Below are 20,470 nucleotides of genomic sequence, written 5' to 3'. Positions count from 1 at the left end.
GCAAATGACCTTGTAGTGAGGTCTGCGTGGAGCCCATCCTTCCTTGTCAGTCTGACGTCAGGACATGACTCTTGACTCACGCCCCACATGTTTCCATACTGCCCTGTGATTGGCCAGTCGGTATGTTTTGAAACCATCATGATCCCAGAGCATCCTCTGATTAGCTCCCCACTTCCTTTAGCTCAGGAAGTGCTCATGCAGAACAATATGCAGATGTATATTGAGACATTTCTGTGTATATATACGTGAGTGTACAAATGTGTATAAATATATATTTATTTATACATACTCTTCACGTGTATAAATACGTGTATTTATATATGTGTATACATTGCACATTATGTATTTTATATATACACACATAAATATAAATATAATAAGGAATTAAGGATCATAAGGAAAGGCCCAAAAGGTTTCCCAGAAACCCCACACAAGCCAGAACAGCCAGAAATGGGTTCATAAATCCAAAACTTTATTTCGAGGTCAGTTTCGGACAGAGAAGGCGGGTGTCGCGGAGCTCCCCTTCTCCATGGCTGCGAGGAGCTTCCAGCTGCCTGTGAGGCCTGGCGCGGTGCGGGCTGGGGCTGTGTGTGCTTCCCTGTGCTCAGGTCGGGGGCTTTGCAGAAAGCTGCAGAAATCTCCGGCTGAGTGGCTGAGGAGGGAGGGGGCAGGAGTGCGCCAGGGTCCAGCTGTGTGCCTGTCTGCGCCTGAGGCTGTGAAAAATAGGACAATATGTACAAACAAGGGGAGCAGCCACCCTCGGTCACCATGGGCCATCCCTGCCCAGGGCTCTCCCAGCCTCAGGCCAAGGCTGTCAGTCCCACGTCTCCCCAGCAGCCAGGAGACACCCGTCCTGGGGTGGCCATGTCACCAACGCCACCGCCAGCCTGCTGCCCACTGTCACATGGCCACTAGATTGCTGGGGCTGGTGCCAGGAGCAGATAGCTCAAAAATGGCACCAGCCAGGTGTTACTTTTATTCCTTATCTTTATGTCGACGTCCTTGTAGAAAGTGGCAAATCTCTCCGGCTGAGTGGCTGAGGACAGGGCTGCCCCATGGCCCGGTCGCGTCCTCTTCAGGGCCTCTGGCCCTAGAAGGCAAAGGAAGAGCAGCCACTGTTGCACCACAGGCAACCCCTGCCCCCCTGCCTGCGGCCCAGCCGTCCCCTTCCCTGCCCTCTTCCCTGTCCTCTCACCTCGGCCTTTGCTCACCCACCGGCTCGCCTCCAGCCTCGGCTGGCTCACCGCGCAGCCCTTTTTGTACCCTCCCCGGGCCGGCCGTGTCACCCACCCCCCTGTGACACGGCCCCTGCCCACGTTCTGCCTGCTGCGACAGAGCCGCCGTAGAACCGGGGGAGGGGGGTGCCGGGGGCTGATGGCAGGCCCAGCCCTCGGCTGCCCAGGGAAAAAGGGCTGCTGCTCTTCAGACTTACTGAAATGCAGTGGGAGAGATGGTAACTCAGGCCTATGGGGAAAATGGCCGACACAGCCCACTGTTGCTCCTGTCTGTGTGTGGGGACTGCCTGTCGCCCGGGGCCGCGGTCACATCACAGCCCCTCATCGCCCCCAGCCCACCCCAGCTGCCCTCGGCCTCCTCCTTGCTGTCAGGGCTGGGGCAGGGGGAGATGGAGCCCAGCATGAGGGTGCAGACAAATAAATGTGGTGTCTAAACACTGGGGAGCAATTCAGGTGTTTAACTACTGACCTCGTGCCACTTTGGCTGTCTGAAAGCCAAATATCCTATGGATATACATGAAATTGCCTGATATAAATGCTGCCCTGTACCCGTCTGCTCTGTCTAGAGGTCTCAGATGCTCCACGAGCTCCCAAATGGCACTGGGTATTTTTCTGTTAGGAACTGAACACTTTCTGTACAGAATAATTCAAGTTTTTGAAGTTAGGTGCCTCGTGCACTTTAGGTATCCTAGGATATCTGGCCTGATCTCAAGAGGCCTCCTGTGTCGTATATGGCCGCTCTACGGCATAGAGGAGTCAGGAGTGGGGAAGTAAAGTTAAGCTGAAAAAATTGGTTGTGGTGTGGGAGAAGACGATGTTTTAATTTTTGTCTTTGTTTCTCACTAGCCAAGTCTATTTTAATTTGCAATAAATTAAATTATTTTTCCCTAAGTTGAGTCTGTTTTGCCTATGACGGTAACTGGCAAGTGATGTCCTTGTTTTTATCTCAACCCATGAGCTTTTTCATCTTATTTCCTGCACCCCTGTCCTGTTGTGGAGGGCATGTGAGTAAAGGGATAGATTTATACTGTATATTATACTTGCATTTAAATGGAACTTAATATATTCCACTGGTGGCCAATCCATGGAATGTAAGAACATGCCACAACTAATAACTAATAGTACTAGGACTGTGTTTTAAGTGGTAGAAGCCGCTTGGTTGCTATTGTTCAACCTCAGCATTGTTGATGCCCTTATCACTTTAAAAACATGTAGGCATAGAAATAAATACATTTCATACTTTCTCACTGTCGCTATTCTTACCTTCTTCCTCCACTGATGTTATCGTCATGTGAGGTCTAATTTAGATAGTAATCTCCAAAAGCCCTTGTCACTTTACTATCTATTATGTGCCAGTCCTAGACCTGTAGTGCTGTATAAATGCTAATAATATGCTCATTCTTTATAAGTTCTGTAGGTGGAATTCCATCTGGTTTGTATATGTCAAGTGAGCTGTTGGTGTGAAAAGTCCTTGTTGTTTAGAATTTGTGATGGCTTATGAGCAGTTAAGAAATGACAGAAAAAAAGATCACAAAATTGGATGTGCTTATCATTTGAACAGAGACATCCAGACGTATGCTTAAAACAGTGGCTGGGACTGGCGCAGAATATCCAAGCGGTGTAATTCTTCACTAATCTCTGAAAAACCTTAGTGAAGTAATTAGGTCATTAACCAGGTTTTTCAGCTGTTTCTGAATATTTTCAGCTCAACCTCGTCTATATAAGAAAGTTTTGATCTTTGGAGCACTGCCATTTCTTTCACAAGATATATCTACTTTGGACTCTTTAGGGAGTGAGTGGTAAGAACCCAGAGCAAGTCCAGGCTCCCAGAAAAGCTTTCATCCCTTCAGCCAGAAGGTCTGGTCTCAGATGGGCAGGTCCTCAGTTCCAGAAAGGTCGGTCTTGGCTTGGAACTCACCAGCAGGGAGTGATGTGCAGGGCCAGGGTAAGTTTGTACAAAATATGACGATTCTATGATTCTGTGAAAGTATCTTGACTATTCCCTGGCCTGAAGTTGTGTCCTTTCCCATGAGATACTGATGGATTTGGCTGAATTAGACTAGGAAAACTTGATCCTAAAAACCTTGTAATCCAGAACATAAAAAGCTAGAGAATATAGGAAATAATTTTGCAACTTTTCCCAGTTGCAAATTGGATGACGTCTGGAAGTGTCCCCGTTGGCTAATCTAAATTGTATTTTGAGCTGCTCTAAGTATTCATCACTTGCCAAGGATTAGTGTATCCACGGATTACAAAGGGGAGCAATTCAGTGCTTCCTTGCTAAAGAGAAAACAAGTTGTCCCTTCCTCCATTTCATCTCTTGGCCACTTCCACTGGAACAAATACTGATTGTGATTAAGCCTAAAACAGGAACTTTCAAAACCAGAAAGTCCTAATAATTAATAGAAATTAACCTTTAAAATGGTACTTACGCAGTGCTTGGTGCAGTGTCTAGATGTGTATTTGTTAGAGATACACATACAGCTACACACGAGCTGTCTTGTGGGGTGAGACTGAGAAATGGACGTGTTTTATTGCACTTGGAAAATCATATCATTATCATCCAGGGATTAAGGCTGGTTAGGCAGGAGGAGAGCTGAGAATCACAGAAGCTGGGGCAGCCCTGGGGCAGAAGGCAGGAGGAGGAGGAGGAGAGGGAGGAGAAGGAGGAGGAGGAGGAGGAGGAGGAAGGCAGCTGCTTGCCTGCTCCCTTGCAGCCTGCAGAGCTGCAGGCCACCGGTGCCCATATGGCCAGGAGCAAGGCCACCCTCTGGACATGGCTAGGCTGTCCCGGGCTGCTGGGCTGTTTCTTGCTGGGCTTTCTTGCGGGTGAGTACAGAGCCACCGGGGCTCAGCCCGCAGCCTTTGTCCTCTACAGATACTTATGTGCAACTCCTGTTGTGATTAACTCCCCATCAGGGAGCTTTTACTGCTTTTTAGGGATGTTATAAAATACTCATCCCACTGTTTTTCTAAGAGGTTGTCCTTTCTAACAATTTTGGTCTTTAGGGAGTCAGGAATATAACGGCTGCATGCTTCAGCCCACGATGAGCCCTAGTGAATTGACAGCTTCCCGTAACGGGCAGTCAGACATTCAAAGAGGAGAGATTAATAGAAGGGTTGGAGTGATTAATAGAAGAGTTTGAGACTTCTGTGATTGCAAAACCTCCAGGATTATTTTTTTATTTGTATTTCCTGATTTTTACTGAAGATCTATTTAAATGCTCCTATTCAGTTGCTATTGTAGAAATTAAGGGCAGAATGTAGAGGAGGAGGAGTTTTGACTGACAGCCAAGAGTGGAGTTGCTGAATTTTCCATCATGTACAATGAACTTAACTAGAACATTAGATTCTTTTCTGCAGCATTGATTTTAAGTCTAAAATTGCATGTCTGCATCTGTCCTTTTTAAACTTGTGTTGTAGCGCACACCTAAGGCTAAAGCATGAAAGAAAAATCCATGAGGGCTATTAAATATAAAAAACATTAGTTTGATTTAGGAGATCCCTGAGCTGCAAATTTCTGGTGCTTGTGCTATTCTTATATATTTTGGCCATGCTCCAAAACAGGATACTGGGAAAGATGGACCTTTGGTCTGATCCAGTATCACTGTTCTGTTCAGAGTGTTACTACAATTGCATTTAAGTCCAACAGGTCATAGGTATTCTGCATGTGACAGCACGTATTCTTGGCTTTATTATTACAATTTTCCCAGTTTGGGATTTTCTAGCCATAATAGTAAAAGGTTTTGTTTTTTTTAAAGACAAATTCATATAGTTGATATACTCTCTCCTTTCAGATTTATGGCAACTGAAAAATCTTTAACTTTTTAAAACTGACTAGGGTCACAGTTAAATTTATTCCTTTAATTATTAAATAGACTAACCCCACCATTCCCTGAATCTGTAACTATTATAATGCTGGCAAGGCGGCTGTTGAGTCCTAGACCTTTAAATATGCTTATGCATATATTTTTAAATATATGTATAAATTAAATAAGGGAAGTTCATCATGAGTATCAGGAGTTCAATCCTCCCATGCAAACAGTTAATTGAGAATTTAAACTATATTTTAAAATTAATGAGAGTTGAATCTGCCTTAAAAAGGAGACTGTATTTACCAGAGATTTAGGGTGTGCTCTTCTAATTATGTCACTTTTTTTGGCAATTCAGTCAATGAATTGCCTTGTCCAAGCACAGTGTGTGTGTATGGTTGGTTAAGTCTTGCATGGTGTAATTGTTATTAAATATACTTTTTTGCATCCTAGTGCATCCATGCGGTACTTTTGTTTCAGTTCTATGTTTGAGCCAGCAAACACTGACAGAGGGTGCTCTAAGCCCTGTTCATCCTCATAGTTTTAATGAGACTGTTCAGTACTTTAGGTTGCACATGGGCTCAAATATGTGAGGACTGGTGTTCTTGCTAAGTAGGAAGCTTTTCAAATGTGTTTCAGGATGGTTTACAAAACCGACCAAAAACCCTTCCAACTCTTCAGATGTCTATGAAAATGTGAGACAGAAACTTGTGGCTGAAATGAAAGCAGAAAACATCAAGCAATTCCTTCGGTAAGCCCTATGCATCTTGGTTTTTGAATAAGTTTATCAGTCACAAAAGCCAGAAAGTGATAATATCAGCTCCAAGGAACAGTCTCTGAAAGCAGAGCTGTTAAGATGCTTTGGAAGTATTTGGTTTGTACAGAATGTCTGGAGGAAGGAGAGGCAGAGGCTCACAACCCTTCTGTTCCTCCCCTCCCCATTTTTGAAGTTACTTACTTTTTTGGAGTGGTTGTTCTGTTAAGTGTACTTCCCTCAAGTCGCATTAGTGCCAGTGCTTATCATGCTTTTTTATTATGGCTTTCCATAGTCTTGATTTAGTGCAGTACAAGTGTCTGGTTGTTCCTCACGAGTGTCTGAAGCTCTAACATCAGATAACCATGCTTTGTCTCAGACTGAGATGATTTTACTGTATTTGGGATACACTGCTATTAATTACATTTGATATTGATAATCTGTTCAGTGTCTCCTTAAACTTTCAGTTTGAGCAGCTAGTCCAAGTAGAAAATGAATATATTAAAAATGTAGGATTAAAAATAATACAAAGTTTGCATGGCACTGAGTTGCATGTATAGTTACAACTGGTAATTCCTTTAGCATGGCCATATGGATACCATGCTGTTAATTGGGTGCTTGAGATCCCATTATACCCTGTCTTCTGTTTCAGAAGGTGAAGGGCCTTGTCCAAGCGCAGTGTGTGTGTATGGTTCGTTAAGTCTTGCATAGTGTAATTGTTATTAAATACACTTTTTTGCATCCTAGTGCATCCATGCAGTACTTTCAAAACATCTAAAATGCTAGGGATATAGAAATACCCTCTTGTTTTGCTGTGTATTTCACTGGAAATGGAAAAAAAAATATTATTCTTGTGCATATTTAGATCTTCTACAGAGGAACAAATATATTCACACAAAAAGTAAACAAACATAACCTCTGGTTAGTAACATGTTGGTATTCAGCATGTAAGTCAGCACCTGCATCATAAACATCAAAGGATTACTGACAAATTTGATTTCTGTACATTTATTCTAAACTCAAAAGGTTTCATTTCTAACATCAATTAGCTTTTTAAGTCCATAGGCCTTATCTTATTTTGTAGATTGGAGAGTTCCTGAAGATTATGTTTGAGTAAGAGTCTAGGCAACACTGAGATTGATGACAGCATGAAATAACTCTGCAATTATGCTGAAGTTTCTTGGCCAGAGGGCATTAATGGTGTCTGGTTTGTCTGTTTGCTTTGATAATGGGCCAAATGCTTCATACCGGATTTTTTTCCTAAATTCAAATTAAAAGCAGGAACTGCAGAAAAGTTATAATAATACACTATCCAAAAAGTTTGTTAAAAGCATAACAAAATATAAACTTATTCTTAGTTTTTTAAACTACTAATTCTGCTTTTATCAAGTGGGGAAAACAAACTGTGAGTCCCGGAAAATGCAGACACCTTGACCTTAGCATTGAATCATAGCTCTGGAAAGGATGAAACTGTTTGGAAGTGTAAAATTGAAAAAAGGCATCATGTGTTGTTCAATATATTTTTCCTGATGGCATATGTAGTATTTAAACTAGAGTACTTAAGGAATCAAAAGGTACTTAAAATACTTAGAGAATTAAAGTGCAAGAAGAAAACAGGCAACAAGCTTTGGCAAAGGTTGCTTCCGGACCTCGGTGCATACCCACACAGTTTAAAGAGAGGGAAAGACAACAGCAGAGAGCAGAAGGTTGTGGTCTATACAGAGAATCTAGATGCATTCAAATCCAGGGGGCCAGGTGGGTTTCACATGAAAGACCTGGATGTTATGATTGCAAGGCTGCTGTCTATGAGAAGTTCTGGTGATTGAAGGAGGTGGCCATAAAAGGCTGATGTTGTGCCCATCTTTAAGTAAGGCAAGAAGGACAGCCTGGGGGGACTGTGGGCTGGTCAGCTTTACTTCAGTCCCTGGAAGGGTGACCAAACATGCTTCTGGAATCTGTTTCCAAACACATGAAGGACATAAAGATAGTTAGGAACAGTCAGCATTTTTTTTGCTATTTGTAAATAATAAAAAAAAAACCCACTACTGATCAGGGTGATTGTCTTCTCTAAGGAAATGACTGGCTCTGTGTATCAGTGGAGACGTTACAGTGGCTGTAACATCCTTGACTTTAATAAGGCTTTGGACATCGTCTCCCGCAGCATTCTCATTTGGAAGCTGAGGAATTGCATACTGAAGAAAAAGCTGTTACATGGGTTGAAAATAGGCTGAAGTGACAGGTTGAAGTGGTACTAATCATGGTATTTGATACCACTAATTAATGGTAATTAATGGCATCTGACATCTGTCATAGGGCAGCCATTAACAAGTAGCCTGTTGGGAATCTGGTGCTTAGTACCCGACTGACTCATCAGCGTTCACCATAACTCATTTGTTCAGTGGGCCAAACAAATTCTAGTCAGGTTTGTGTAGGGTAGCCCAGAGGGGCTGGATTTGTTTCTGACTATTTATCACCATTATGTGTTATACCTGATCTGGATGTAAATGTTGTTAAGAAGGCTTTTATTATTCAGGCTTTTGATTAAGAAAAAAAGAACAAATCTGTGCAGATAATTTGACATAATGATTTTCAAGTTAAACTTACTAGTACATGTTATGCCAACAATGTACAAACCTATCATCAGATATCAGAATTATTTGGAGGGCTCCTTTCTGAACATGTAGCTTTTCTGGATCTATTTCTGCTCCTTGCATACTGTTCATATTCTTTTGCTGAATGTCTTTGACACTGATTTTCATTGCTTGTGTGTAGATGTGGCTATTTCTGTTATGCAAAGAGAAGGTTCAGCTGACTTATCTTAAGGCCTCAGGAAAGATCCTCTTCTCTGACTACATTTTGTGCTTATGCTGATGCAGACTGGTAAACAGTCATGTTATACAGCTCAGACTTTAATTATAAGACCTTACTTCCATGCATGTGGCTTGAAGATAAGCTTTATATACTGATCCGAGTTCACTTTCTGCATTTGCTGCTGACTAACGATTTTCTGTTTTATTCTAGCTCATTTACCAAGTTGCCTCACCTCGCAGGAACTGAACAGAATCTTCTTCTTGCCAAACAAATTCAAGGCCAGTGGAAGGAATTTGGACTGGATTCAGCAGAACTCGTTCATTATGATGTTCTTCTTTCGTATCCAAATGAAAAGCAGCCAAACTACATCTCAGTAATTGATGATCAAGGAAATGAGGTGATCTTTTTAATGATTATGTTTATGTAAGACTTCTTCAAAGAAACAGTGTCTTCCTCTGTTTTCCCACCCTCTCATCCCAGCATGTGCTTTATAATATGATAAAAAATCCAGTGCAAGGGCAACTCATATTTAGAAGTGGTTTTCCAGACTGTGCAGCAGAACAGATCAGAGGGGCTGAAATCTGGGTGCCTCATACAGTAGAGAGAGGATGTGTGGAGAGGCTGCGATTAACACCAATAGAGCATAAGGTATGAAAATGGCCATACTGGTTCAGATTAAGGATACGTCTAGGCCAATATCCTGTTTCCATAAACAGCCTTAAGTGGATGCACAGGGAAGTTTAAGAACAAAGAAATGTATTTAAGGCATGCAATTCTCCCAGTGTCTAGCTGTTTTCAGCTCAGGGGTTCTCTGAGCATGATGCAATTAGTCTTTTTAAGAATCCTCATTAGACCTCTTTTCCAAGTATTTATCCAGTTAGTAACTCTTGTTAGATCTCTCTTCCAAATACCTATCCAAACTCTGCTTGAACATCTGTACAATTTTTACTTCCACAACATGCTGAGGTAAGAAATCCCACACAGATACTATCCATTGTATGAAGTACCGCCTAGTTTCATTTGCTCTGAACCTGATCCTACTGGTTTCCTGTGGTGTCTCCTAAATTAGTGTTGGAACTAATAATGAACTGTCAGTTGATATTCACTTTCTGCATTTTGTACACCCAGGGGAATTAAAGAAGTAGATGTAAAATCTAACAAGGAGCCTGAGCGAGGGGAGGAGATGGGACTGCTAGAGAAGCATCATAGCACATAAGTAGGGATGAAGAGCCCTGGTAGAAACTGAGGAATATGTGCTTGGGGATGACAGGAGCTTAGAGGTGAAAGAATGGAGAAATTCTTCCAGAAACTCCCTAACACAGTCTCTCAGCTATAATCTCGCAAGATGACAAAGAGTGGATGTGAACTTTGAGGCAACATGAGTGTTACAATAGATAGTGATGAAAGGCAACATGTTTAACTGGAGTGTAACTAGTTTAACTGGAGAGTAACTAGCGAAGAGGTGGAGAGAGGATTAATAATACAGGTGAGAGTAATCACAAAAAGTACCTGTGATGGCATGGATAAACTAGGCGTCTTTTTATTGTCACCACCTCTTGGCAATTTTCAGCTACTTCTTTGCTTAGGTTCAGGTAGTGACTGATGAGCATCTTCTGACAAGTGATCTATCTTTCCATATTCATATCTGCATTCTGTTGTAAAAATTCAGCTATGTATCCCTAGCTGTTTTTTTGTTTGAACTTATACACGATAGCTAGAATTGTATTTTTTGCTAACCATTTGTGGAAACTAGCATATCATTTGCAATAACCAAGCTTAGTGTACAAACTTGTGCCTGGAGGTAGAGTGTTTGACCAAAGACTTCTGTTATTTATTGATAGATTTTCAATACATCATTGTTTGAACCACATCCACAGGGGTATGAAAATGTTACTGACATACTACCACCATATAATGCTTTTTCAGCACAAGGAGTGCCAGAGGTAAGAAAAAAAAGAGTAAGAGTATTATAAGCTGAAGTCATATTTTGTGAAACACTTGATGGGATAGATTGCTCCAACTTCTCAAAATATTTCTTGTAGTAGTTTTAATTAACCATTAGTGTAAGAGAACATGTAAGGACACCTAGGCCACATACTGTATGAAGGTTAGAAGTCTCCTATTAGAAAAAAAGCTTTTTCAAATTGCTAGAAATCTGAATTGCGTAATAAGTGAAAAGCTTTTATCTTTATGGAAAATGTTGGATACGTTTCAGATTACTCCACATTACTCAATCACATGGAGAGGACTTGCTTAAGTCTTAAGTAGAAATAGCAATATATAAATCAATTTGGAAGATATTTTGGATTAAGTGAGTGTCTTCAAAGGCTACAGAAGTCCCTCACTTAATCTGATAATTCATCATGGAGGAACAAGTCAGAGACAACATTGCATTGCAGAGATGAATGAAATTATATAATAGTGAGTGTTTGTGTATGCAAGGAATACCACTATTTTTTAATGGCCACAGAAGCTTGTCAGTTTAGCAAAGTACATTGGTTGAGTTTCCAACCTCAGTTTGTAGGGCTGCTGTTAAGTGCACGATAATACAGAAAGGTCAGCAGTTTGAGCCAAGGCTTCCTACAGAATATTATGGAAATCTTTTGCTATTGTTTTTATGGGCATTGGATCTCATTTGTAGAAATGCAAAAAAAAAAGTATATCATACATAGTGAATAAAACTGCGTGTTTCTGAAAACATATTTTGTTTGTTGAATGACCAGTTGCCATGAAACTTTTTCTTTTCTGTGTAGGCAGATCTCATATATGTGAATTATGGCCGCACCGAAGATTATTTTAAGCTGGAGCGTGAAATGGGAATTAACTGTACAGGAAAGATTGTCATTGCCAGATATGGGAAGATCTTCAGAGGAAACAAAGTAAGGGTTGTGTTTTATTTTTTCCTCTGTGGGTCAGGCACTGCTTATGGTAGAGCCGGTGGGAGTTAATGAGGGCTGTAAGTTGGAACACATGAGCAGAAGGAAGCCTGCAATGTATCCATTGTGACTGCATTCTAAGAATAACTTCCCAAACAATAAAAACAGATTAATGTATTCATCTCCTGACACTGAGATGGCTGCAAACTCCTAGGGCAGTTCTTGCAAGAGATTAGTTTAAGGAACTGAGCAGTCTGTAGGGCCAAGGCTTTTAATATTTTTCATCCATAGAACTGCACTATTCTGAAAAAATAAGTATTTAACAAGGAGTCTGATGCACAGAGATTGAATAACTAACTCTCTGACTTTAGACAACAACTCTGACAAATTTGGTGATAGTGTGACAGTGGGGATAGTGGTCAGGTTTTGTGCCTCAATTTTATGTCCTGTGCTTTATTTATAGAATCATTAAGGTTGGAAAAGACCTCTAAGATCATCGAGTCCAACCATCAACCCAACGCTACCATACCCACTACACCATGTCCCTAAGCGCCTCATCTACATGTCTTTTAAATACTTCCAGGGATAATTTCATAGCCTTGAGCTATGACTAAAGGCGTGACACAAAGAATGAACATACTGTGTTTCACTGTGGCTTGTTCTTCTGCTGAGTCTTCACTCTTTCACATATACAACTTCTAAAGCTATGCCCCCATGGAAGTAAATTCCAACATTCAGATTTATTATTGCATTAAAAAAAAAAAAAAGCATTTCTTAAAAGCAAATCATTTCACAGGTTAAAAATGCCATATTAGCAGGAGCCCAGGGGATCATACTTTATTCAGACCCTGCTGACTACTGTGCCCCAGGAGTAGATGCTTATCCAGATGGCTGGAACCTTCCAGGCAGAGGAGCCCAGCGTGGGAATGTGTTAAACCTGAATGGAGCTGGGGACCCTCTAACACCAGGTTATCCTGCAAAAGGTGAGTGGAAGATCTGTACCCTGGGCCATCAAGTACTTTATAAACTGGTACTGAATGTTATTGTGGCACTAGAAATTAATCTATTTTAAGTACAGTATAGATGCAAAGAAAAAAGCTGCTTAAAATTATTTTTAGCAGTAGTTAATTTTCCTATTGCAGACTAAGTTCTACCTGTATATCATTTCAAGTGGTTGCTTTTGAGTTAGGCAGGGAAAGTAAGTTTTTAGGAAAATCTCTTTGTATGATCCCAGCCTTGTAAATCTTAGAAAAGCAGGATGTGTAGGTTTACAGACTGTGAAGCAGTAGAAAATGGCTGAGAATTTATAGCCATTTTTAAACATCTGTGTTTCTCAGGAGGACCAGTTTAAACTAGATTATAGTCTACCATCGAAGAGGAGTAATAGCTTTGCTTGGAGGTATGTTTCCTTGCTGATTCTAAATTCCAAGCAGAAAAACAGTTTTAAATCCTCTTTACAGGGAATAAAATTTCTGTATTAAAAATAACAGTAGCCTGGAGTCTTTAGAAACTTGGCACCATGTGCTTGTCTTGTCCTTGTAGGCATCCTGAACTCATTCTGAACTAAGGTGCCTACTAGTCCTGTGAGCCGATGGAATGGGAACACAGGGGTGCTTCTGGAAAGCTCACTGGCTTGTGAGGACATTGTTGGGGGCATAAGACAACACCATACTGAGAAAACAGGATAGATTGTGTGTGCATGGCCCACCAGATTCAGAGACATTGACTGTCTTCAAAATGCATCCATTGATGTCTTCTGCAGCTTGTCAACAGGCTGCATAGGCGCTGTCTTCACCTCACACACCAGCTTGGTTATCCCACAGTCAGCTTTGAGGAGTTGTAATAATATGGATGGACAGCAAATCTAACCTTGCATCAAATGTGGAGACTTCTCTTACACAGTTGTGCAGATGCACTGTTGGGTTTGTGGTTCTGTCATTACATTTTGGTTTCCTAGAAGCAATATCTAAGAAATGATGTTAGAATTAAAAAATCGATGCATGCTTGTGGCTACTGTGTGGCTGCACTGTTCAAAAGTATTTCCAGTTTGGTGAAAGTTGCTAAGAACACTATAAACTTGACATTTTGTTCTGGTTTCTCAGAGTACACTTTCAGGTATAAAGTTAATGAAGGTGTAGGGATTCCCAAAATCCCAGTTCATCCCATTGGATATCATGATGCAGAAGTATTATTACGGTGAGTATACATCAGTCCTCCTCACCAGAAGTCAGTATTCATAAATATGCAGCAAATTTTTTTATACTAACATGGTAAAATCTATGCTTTTACTTGTATTTATTGCTCTTTTGTAGTAGTGTGTGCTTCAGAAAATGCGGAAAATTCAAAGCAATCTGTTTCTGGCATAATGTTTTTAAGATTTGTGTAAACCCACCTTGTTTTAGGTGCAGTAACCATTAAGGAAATTTAAGGTTTTAGCCTACTGGTCAACTACATTTGTCTTGGTTTTCATTTAACAGTGCAATGGGAGGACCTGCAGCTCCAGACAGCAGCTGGAAGGGAAGTCTCAATGTGTCTTATAACATAGGGCCAGGATTTGCAGACAACTCTTCTACAAGGTCTGTTTTAACACTTGCCTATTTATAAAATATTGCAAAAAAAATCTCAACAAGAAAAAGATTGTGAAACAATACATCTAGAGATATTCTGGAGAAATTTACTTCCTTCTGAGTGGGCAACACTTGGTGATAATTATTAGAATATGAAAATAAATTATCAAAAATATGGTTTTGCTCAGTGTCCCCAGTGTCAATGGATAGACAGATTCAGAGGGTATAAGTCCAGCCCTGTCATTCCAACTTTAATCCTTACTTTAAGACATTGTTTTACTGGTCCTTTTAAAAATGGCTATATAGCAGTAAGTAGACATTTTCTAACACTGTTGAATTAACCCTAAACTTGCTCCTCACTTCAAGTTTGGTCTTTCTTTTCTGTTTCTGATGACCAAGGGGACAATAGGACAGCTAGCTTGTACCAGTCCAACGGCGAAGAACTGACAATTCAGTAGTTCTCTTCTACGTATGTTTCCCTTGTCCACTGGAAGGCTCCCAGGGTTTCTGTGAACTTAGAGCTGTGAAGTATGGCAATGATTTGGGAGTCCATCAACAGTTCCCCAAAGCTGGTAGGCCCCATGGTTGAAAGCCCTGAACAATAACAGGATGAAAGAGTCCAAAGCATGTATATGTTACTAATTTGTTTGGGAGGAATTGGCCTTTGACCAGTTGGGTTAGCAACACTATGTCTGTGGTTTACATTTTTTCAGCTCTAACAGAGAAATACAACTGTCCAGGTCTCCAGAATTAACAGAGTTGCTCTCTAGCATACCAAGTCACATAACAATTGCATTTGGCGTCAGGGATTGTCAGGACTGGCATAGCATTCTTCCTTGTTTATAACTGATAAGCTGCAATAGATAAAGCTAAAGATCACTTTTCTATCACTTTTTCACATAAAAGTACTTCCAGTTTACATGAGATATTATTCTGTGAGTACTGGTAGCAGACCACAATGAACCGCGTGTAAAAATGGTATATCATTATCACTGCTTCACCTCCTGCAAAACAAGAGTATGTTTGAATATATAATTTTATAGACTTCATAGATCATTATTCTTTTCTGCTTTTCTTTAACACTAGCTGAAAATGAATAAAGCAGGAATGAATAAATAAGAAAGCATATGTGACATAATTAAGGTGCTGTTTGGAGTATCTTGCAGAGCAACAGTGAAAAGAAACAACATGATTCATCCACAAAACATATACATGGGAAGCATTTCTGAATGCACTTTTTAACATCTTCCTACTTGATAGTTTTTGTAAATATGGGCTAATCCTACATATATTTCTTTTTCAGAGTAGCTCCATATCAAAATGAACCTTTTGAGTCTAGGTAGAAAGTCACTTGCACATGGAAAGTGTGCAAGTATATGCATGCTCAAGGCATTGGTGTCAGTTATTTTCTGGGCAAAGATCCAGTAGCTGTCCTGAAGTAGGTTTTGATTTTGACAGCTGTGCAGATTTGCTGCTGAAAAGATAACTTCAAATGTGAAACTCCTGGGGTTTTGCCAGACACAAAAAAAAGCATTGTTTGATGCTTTGTTTCCTATACAGGTTAAGAGGGGCTGAATACTACATTATTTTCACCTCTCCTAATACCTGAATTTCCTTCCCTTTTATAAAATTTCGCAAGCGTATTTTACTGGGAGGGAAGGGATGGAGGACTGACAAATCTTGGTCAATTAGATCTGCTGTCCTAAACAGAGATTTTAATTTATTCCTGGCTGAATATTTCTAATGACCTTCTCTCCAAGTTCCGTCTTATTACACAGAATTGTGCTACAAAACCAAAGTGTGTTCTTTATAAAAAATATATATATACATAATTATAATTTTGGTCAAAATGTAAATGTATTTTTAATTACTGTATATGCTTTTCAGTTTACTCCTGTAATACGCAATTATCCGATTGACTCCCGTAAATAACAATTCAATAAATTCTGTAAATGTTTGAAGGTTTATAGATTGACCCAATTCATAGGGTTGTTTCTAACTCTTTCTGTCAGCAGGTTAACCTGAAATAAAAAATGGGACGCTGATACAGCGTGACAGGTTAGATCAGCGCTGAACACACAAAGCAGAACAGAAGCACAAACTTTCTGGCTTACAAGCTATTATGCTGACTTCTTCTTGCCTTCTCAGTCAGAAATGGTTACTCCATACTGCTTTTCATTTCAGAAAAGTCAGAATGCATGTTCATACAAACAATAAAATAACACGAATTTACAACGTCATTGGCATCCTCAGAGGAGCTGTGGAACCAGGTGAGCATCAGGTGCTTGAGGATTTTAATTCCTCCTTTATTTTGTGTTTGGTGAAATTGTTCTCATGTTGCAAGAAACTTCAAGTTTTTTAGAAAGCCAGATAATACGGAATCTGAGAAACCCTTAGTAGTTTTCCTATCCCTCCCATCACACTGTTTTTCATTGGCATTCCCAAGAATATATTTGAATGGGAATGCTAGAATGATAGATGCCAGAGAATTTTTTTATAACGCCTGTCATTTTACAGTAGGCTTCCCCTTACATCATTCATACGTTTTGCCTTTGTAAAAATTAACACAATGCAAAGTACAGAAAACTAGTGATGATTTGGGACCTCATTGTTGATACTTGGTAGCAAGCCATATACTTGAAAGATACTTAAGTGGAAAAATAGGTATAAAGTATTTCTTGTCTTCATTTATATACTTCAGGAGAGTAAATTAATGATTGCAGATTACCTTACAAAAAAAATTTGTAGCACTAGTATTAAACTTCATACTTTGTTTAACACAAGTGGGGATGCAAACAAAGGAAATACAGGTAACCTACATTAATTTTTAATTAAGGATTGATATTGTGTGTTTGTTTCCAGACAGATATATTATTTTAGGAGGTCATAGAGACTCTTGGGTATTTGGTGGCATCGATCCAACTACAGGTGCAGCTGTTCTGCAAGAGATTGTACGGAGTTTTGGTAAAATGAAGATGGAAGGTAACTTACCTATTACAGACATAAAATAATGGATATGGAAAACAGCAGCTTTGAGGAACTGTGTTGAATGTTCCCATAAGCAGTTGTGTTGATTTAAATTTTCATCTCTACAGAAAGTTGTATTTCTCATTGTGAAAGATGCAAGTTCATTGAAGAGATGTATACGTAGCATAGCATCTTAGTCGGCTGAATTTATTCCCTCATGTCTCTCATCAGTGTAATAGTACCCTCTTAGTCATGTGGAATGAAAATATTGCATTAAGAAGAAATGCCTCTGCAACAGTATGTTCCTCTAAGGAGTTTAGAGAGGATTTTTTTTTTTTTTACTGCTATATCAATTAAGTGCTTTTTTTTTTAAAGTGATTTCAATTAACTGTGGTGATCCTTCACCACTTTAAGTGAATTCTAACTTCAAGTGAATTTTCAAGTTTAACAATGTGTTTGCAGGTTGGAAACCTAAGCGAACTATTATTTTTGCTAGCTGGGATGCAGAAGAATTTGGATTGTTGGGTTCCACAGAATGGGCTGAGGTAAGTAAAAAATAGTGTAAAGAAAGCAAAACTTGAAAGTCTGTTGCAGGCAGCTGCAGTACCCAGTGGCATCTATTCCTAGACTGCAATCAATAGCTTCAAGGTAAAATTGGAACACAATAGACTCCTTCAGGTGTTGTGGGGCCCTTATATATTTATACAAATTACCTACATAACTTTGTACAACATAAGTGCATTAACTCTTCTAAGATTTAAAAACCTACTTTGAATCAAAGCTGATGTCCCTCAGTGATCTCTGTGTGGAAATCTCTCCCTTCATTTAACAGAATTACAGCATTTTATATAACCTAAATTGGTTTATTTTCTAACTTTCTATTTGAGAAATTCCTTAGTTTCTATAAACTACAGTCCAGATCATGTGCCTGTGATCCATAAGCACACCAAGCCCTTTGTGTGGTAATTAATCCTCCTGGGCAGATGAAAGGGTAGGTAATCTATGAGTGAATAGTTCCAAATTGCTGTGAAACTTCCCATATTGTAGAGTCTTAGGGGCAGGACAATCGATTAATTCTGTAGTGGGATCCCTGACTATATTCCTGCCTGATAGAAGGATGTTGGGAAATTCAAAAGTGAGGTTCTGAATGTTTTTCTCTTCCTTTACCTGTTGGGCATGTTCAGTTCTCAACCCTATAAGTGGATTTGTTCAGCCCCAGTAAGAAATATAGGTCTTACAAGAGTTTTCATTGCTATGCCTGTAAAATCCTAATTAGAAATAGAGCAGGCAGAAAATTGTCTGATGAAACAGGAGGAGCTGGAAGCCATTGTGCAGCGGGGTAGCTATGACTTAGTCGCCATCACGGAAACGTGGTGGGATGAGTCGCACGATTGGAGTGCTGCAATGGACGGCTATAAGCTTTTCAGAAGGAACAGGCGAGGAAGGAGAGGCGGTGGAGTAGCCCTGTATGTTAGGGAATGCTTCGACTGTCTAGAGCTCAATGATAGTGATGACGAGGTCGAGTGCTTGTGGGTAAGGATGAGGGGGAAGGCCAACAAGGCAGATATCCTGCTGGGGGTCTGTTATAGACCACCTGGCCAGGAAGAGGAGGCAGACGAAATATTCTACCAGAGGCTGGCAGAAGTCTCCCAGTCGCTAGCCCTTGTTCTTGTGGGGGACTTCAACTTTCCGGATGTCTGCTGGAAATACCACACGGCAGAGAGGAAACAGTCGAGGAGGTTCCTGGAGTGTGTGGAGGATAACTTCCTGACGCAGCTGGTAAGCGAGCCCACCAGGGGAGATGCCTCGCTTGACCTGCTGTTCACGAACAGAGAAGGGCTGGTGGGAGATGTGGTGGTCGGAGGCCGGCTTGGGCTTAGCGACCATGAAATGGTAGAATTTTCGATACTTGGTGAAGTAAAGAGGGGGGCCAGCAAAACCGCTACCATGGACTTCCGGCGGGCGGACTTTGGCCTGCTCAGGACACTGGTCGAGAGGATCCCTTGGGAGACAGTCCTGAAGGGCAAAGGGGTCCAGGAAGGCTGGACGTTCTTCAAGAAGGAAGTCTTAAAGGCGCAGGTGCGGGCTGTCCCCATGTGCCGCAAGAAGAACGGGCGGGGAAGGCGACCGGCCTGGCTGAACGGGGAGCTCTGGCTGGGACTCAGGGAAAAAAGGAGAGTTTATCACTTGTGGAGGAAGGGTCAGGCAACTCAGGAAGAGTACAGGGATCGCGTTAGGTCGTGCAGAGAGGAAATTAGAAAGGCAAAAGCCCGGCTAGAACTCAACCTGGCCACTGTCGTGAGAGACAACAAAAAATGCTTTTATAAGTATGTTAATGACAAAAGGAGAGCCAAGGAGAATCTCCATCCTCTATTGGATGCGGGGGGGAACGTTGCCACCAAGGATGAGGAAAAGGCTGAGGTACTCAACGCCTTCTTTGCCTCAGTCTTTAGTAGTCAGAATGGTTATCCTCAGGGTACTCAGCCCCCTGAGCTGGAAGACAGGGACGACGAGCAGGATAAACCCCCCATAATTCAAGAGGATGAAGTTCATGACCTGCTATGCCACCTGGATGTTCACAAGTCTATGGGGCCGGATGGGATCCACCCGAGGGTTCTGAGGGAGCTGGCGGAGGAGCTTGCCGAGCCGCTCTCCATCATTTACCAGCAGTCCTGGTTAACTGGGGAGGTCCCGGACGACTGGAGGCTCGCCAATGTGACTCCCATCTACAAGAAGGGCCGGAAGGAGGATCCGGGGAACTACAGGCCGGTCAGCCTGACCTCGGTGCCGGGGAAGATCATGGAGCGGTTGGTTTTGAGGGTGCTCACGAGCCATGTCCGGGACAACCAGGGGATCAGGCCCAGCCAGCACGGGTTCATGGAAGGCAGGTCCTGCTTGACCAACCTGATCTCCTTCTATGACCAGGTGACCCGCCTAGTGGATGAGGGAAAGGCAGTGGATGTGGTCTACTTGGACTTCAGTAAGGCCTTTGACACTGTCTCCCACAGCATTCTCCTAGAGAAGCTGGCGGCTCACGGCCTAGACAGGCGTACTCTTCGCTGGGTAAAAAACTGGCTGGACGGCCGAGCCCAGAGAGTTGTGGTGAACGGAGTTAAATCCAGTTGGCGGCCGGTCACGAGCGGTGTTCCCCAGGGCTCAGTTTTGGGGCCGGTCCTGTTCAATATCTTCATCAATGATCTGGACGAGGGGATCGAGTGCTCCCTCAGTAAGTTTGCAGACGACACCAAGTTGGGCGGGAGTGTTGATCTGCTGGAGGGTAGGAAGGCTCTGCAGAGGGACCTGGACAGGCTGGATCGATGGGCCGAGGCCAACTGTATGAGATTCAACAAGGCCAAGTGCCGGGTCCTGCACTTCGGCCACAACAACCCCAGGCAACGCTACAGGCTTGGGGAAGAGTGGCTGGAAAGCTGCCCAGAGGAAAAGGACC

General features: G+C 41.6%; 1 protein-coding gene across 1 annotated transcript in view; it reads left to right on the top strand.

Annotated features, from left to right (window-relative positions):
• The first annotated feature begins 3,963 nt into the window (after positions 1-3,963).
• Positions 3,964-20,470, top strand: part of NAALAD2 (N-acetylated alpha-linked acidic dipeptidase 2) — a 38,354-nt gene continuing 21,847 nt past the window's right edge. The window contains exons 1-11 of the mRNA XM_075140171.1: positions 3,964-4,064; positions 5,687-5,798; positions 8,823-9,009; positions 10,454-10,555; positions 11,366-11,491; positions 12,285-12,471; positions 13,591-13,684; positions 13,966-14,064; positions 16,240-16,325; positions 16,918-17,037; positions 17,485-17,567. Coding sequence (XP_074996272.1) covers positions 3,983-4,064; positions 5,687-5,798; positions 8,823-9,009; positions 10,454-10,555; positions 11,366-11,491; positions 12,285-12,471; positions 13,591-13,684; positions 13,966-14,064; positions 16,240-16,325; positions 16,918-17,037; positions 17,485-17,567 — 1,278 coding nt within the window. The 5' untranslated portion in view covers positions 3,964-3,982. The remainder of the gene's footprint in view (positions 4,065-5,686; positions 5,799-8,822; positions 9,010-10,453; positions 10,556-11,365; positions 11,492-12,284; positions 12,472-13,590; positions 13,685-13,965; positions 14,065-16,239; positions 16,326-16,917; positions 17,038-17,484; positions 17,568-20,470) is intronic.

Source organism: Calonectris borealis, chromosome 1 (assembly GCF_964195595.1).
Source record: "Calonectris borealis chromosome 1, bCalBor7.hap1.2, whole genome shotgun sequence".
Lineage (NCBI taxonomy): Eukaryota > Metazoa > Chordata > Aves > Procellariiformes > Procellariidae > Calonectris > Calonectris borealis.
Note: the sequence above shows the minus strand (reverse complement) of the source record. Positions and strands in the feature narration are given on the sequence as shown.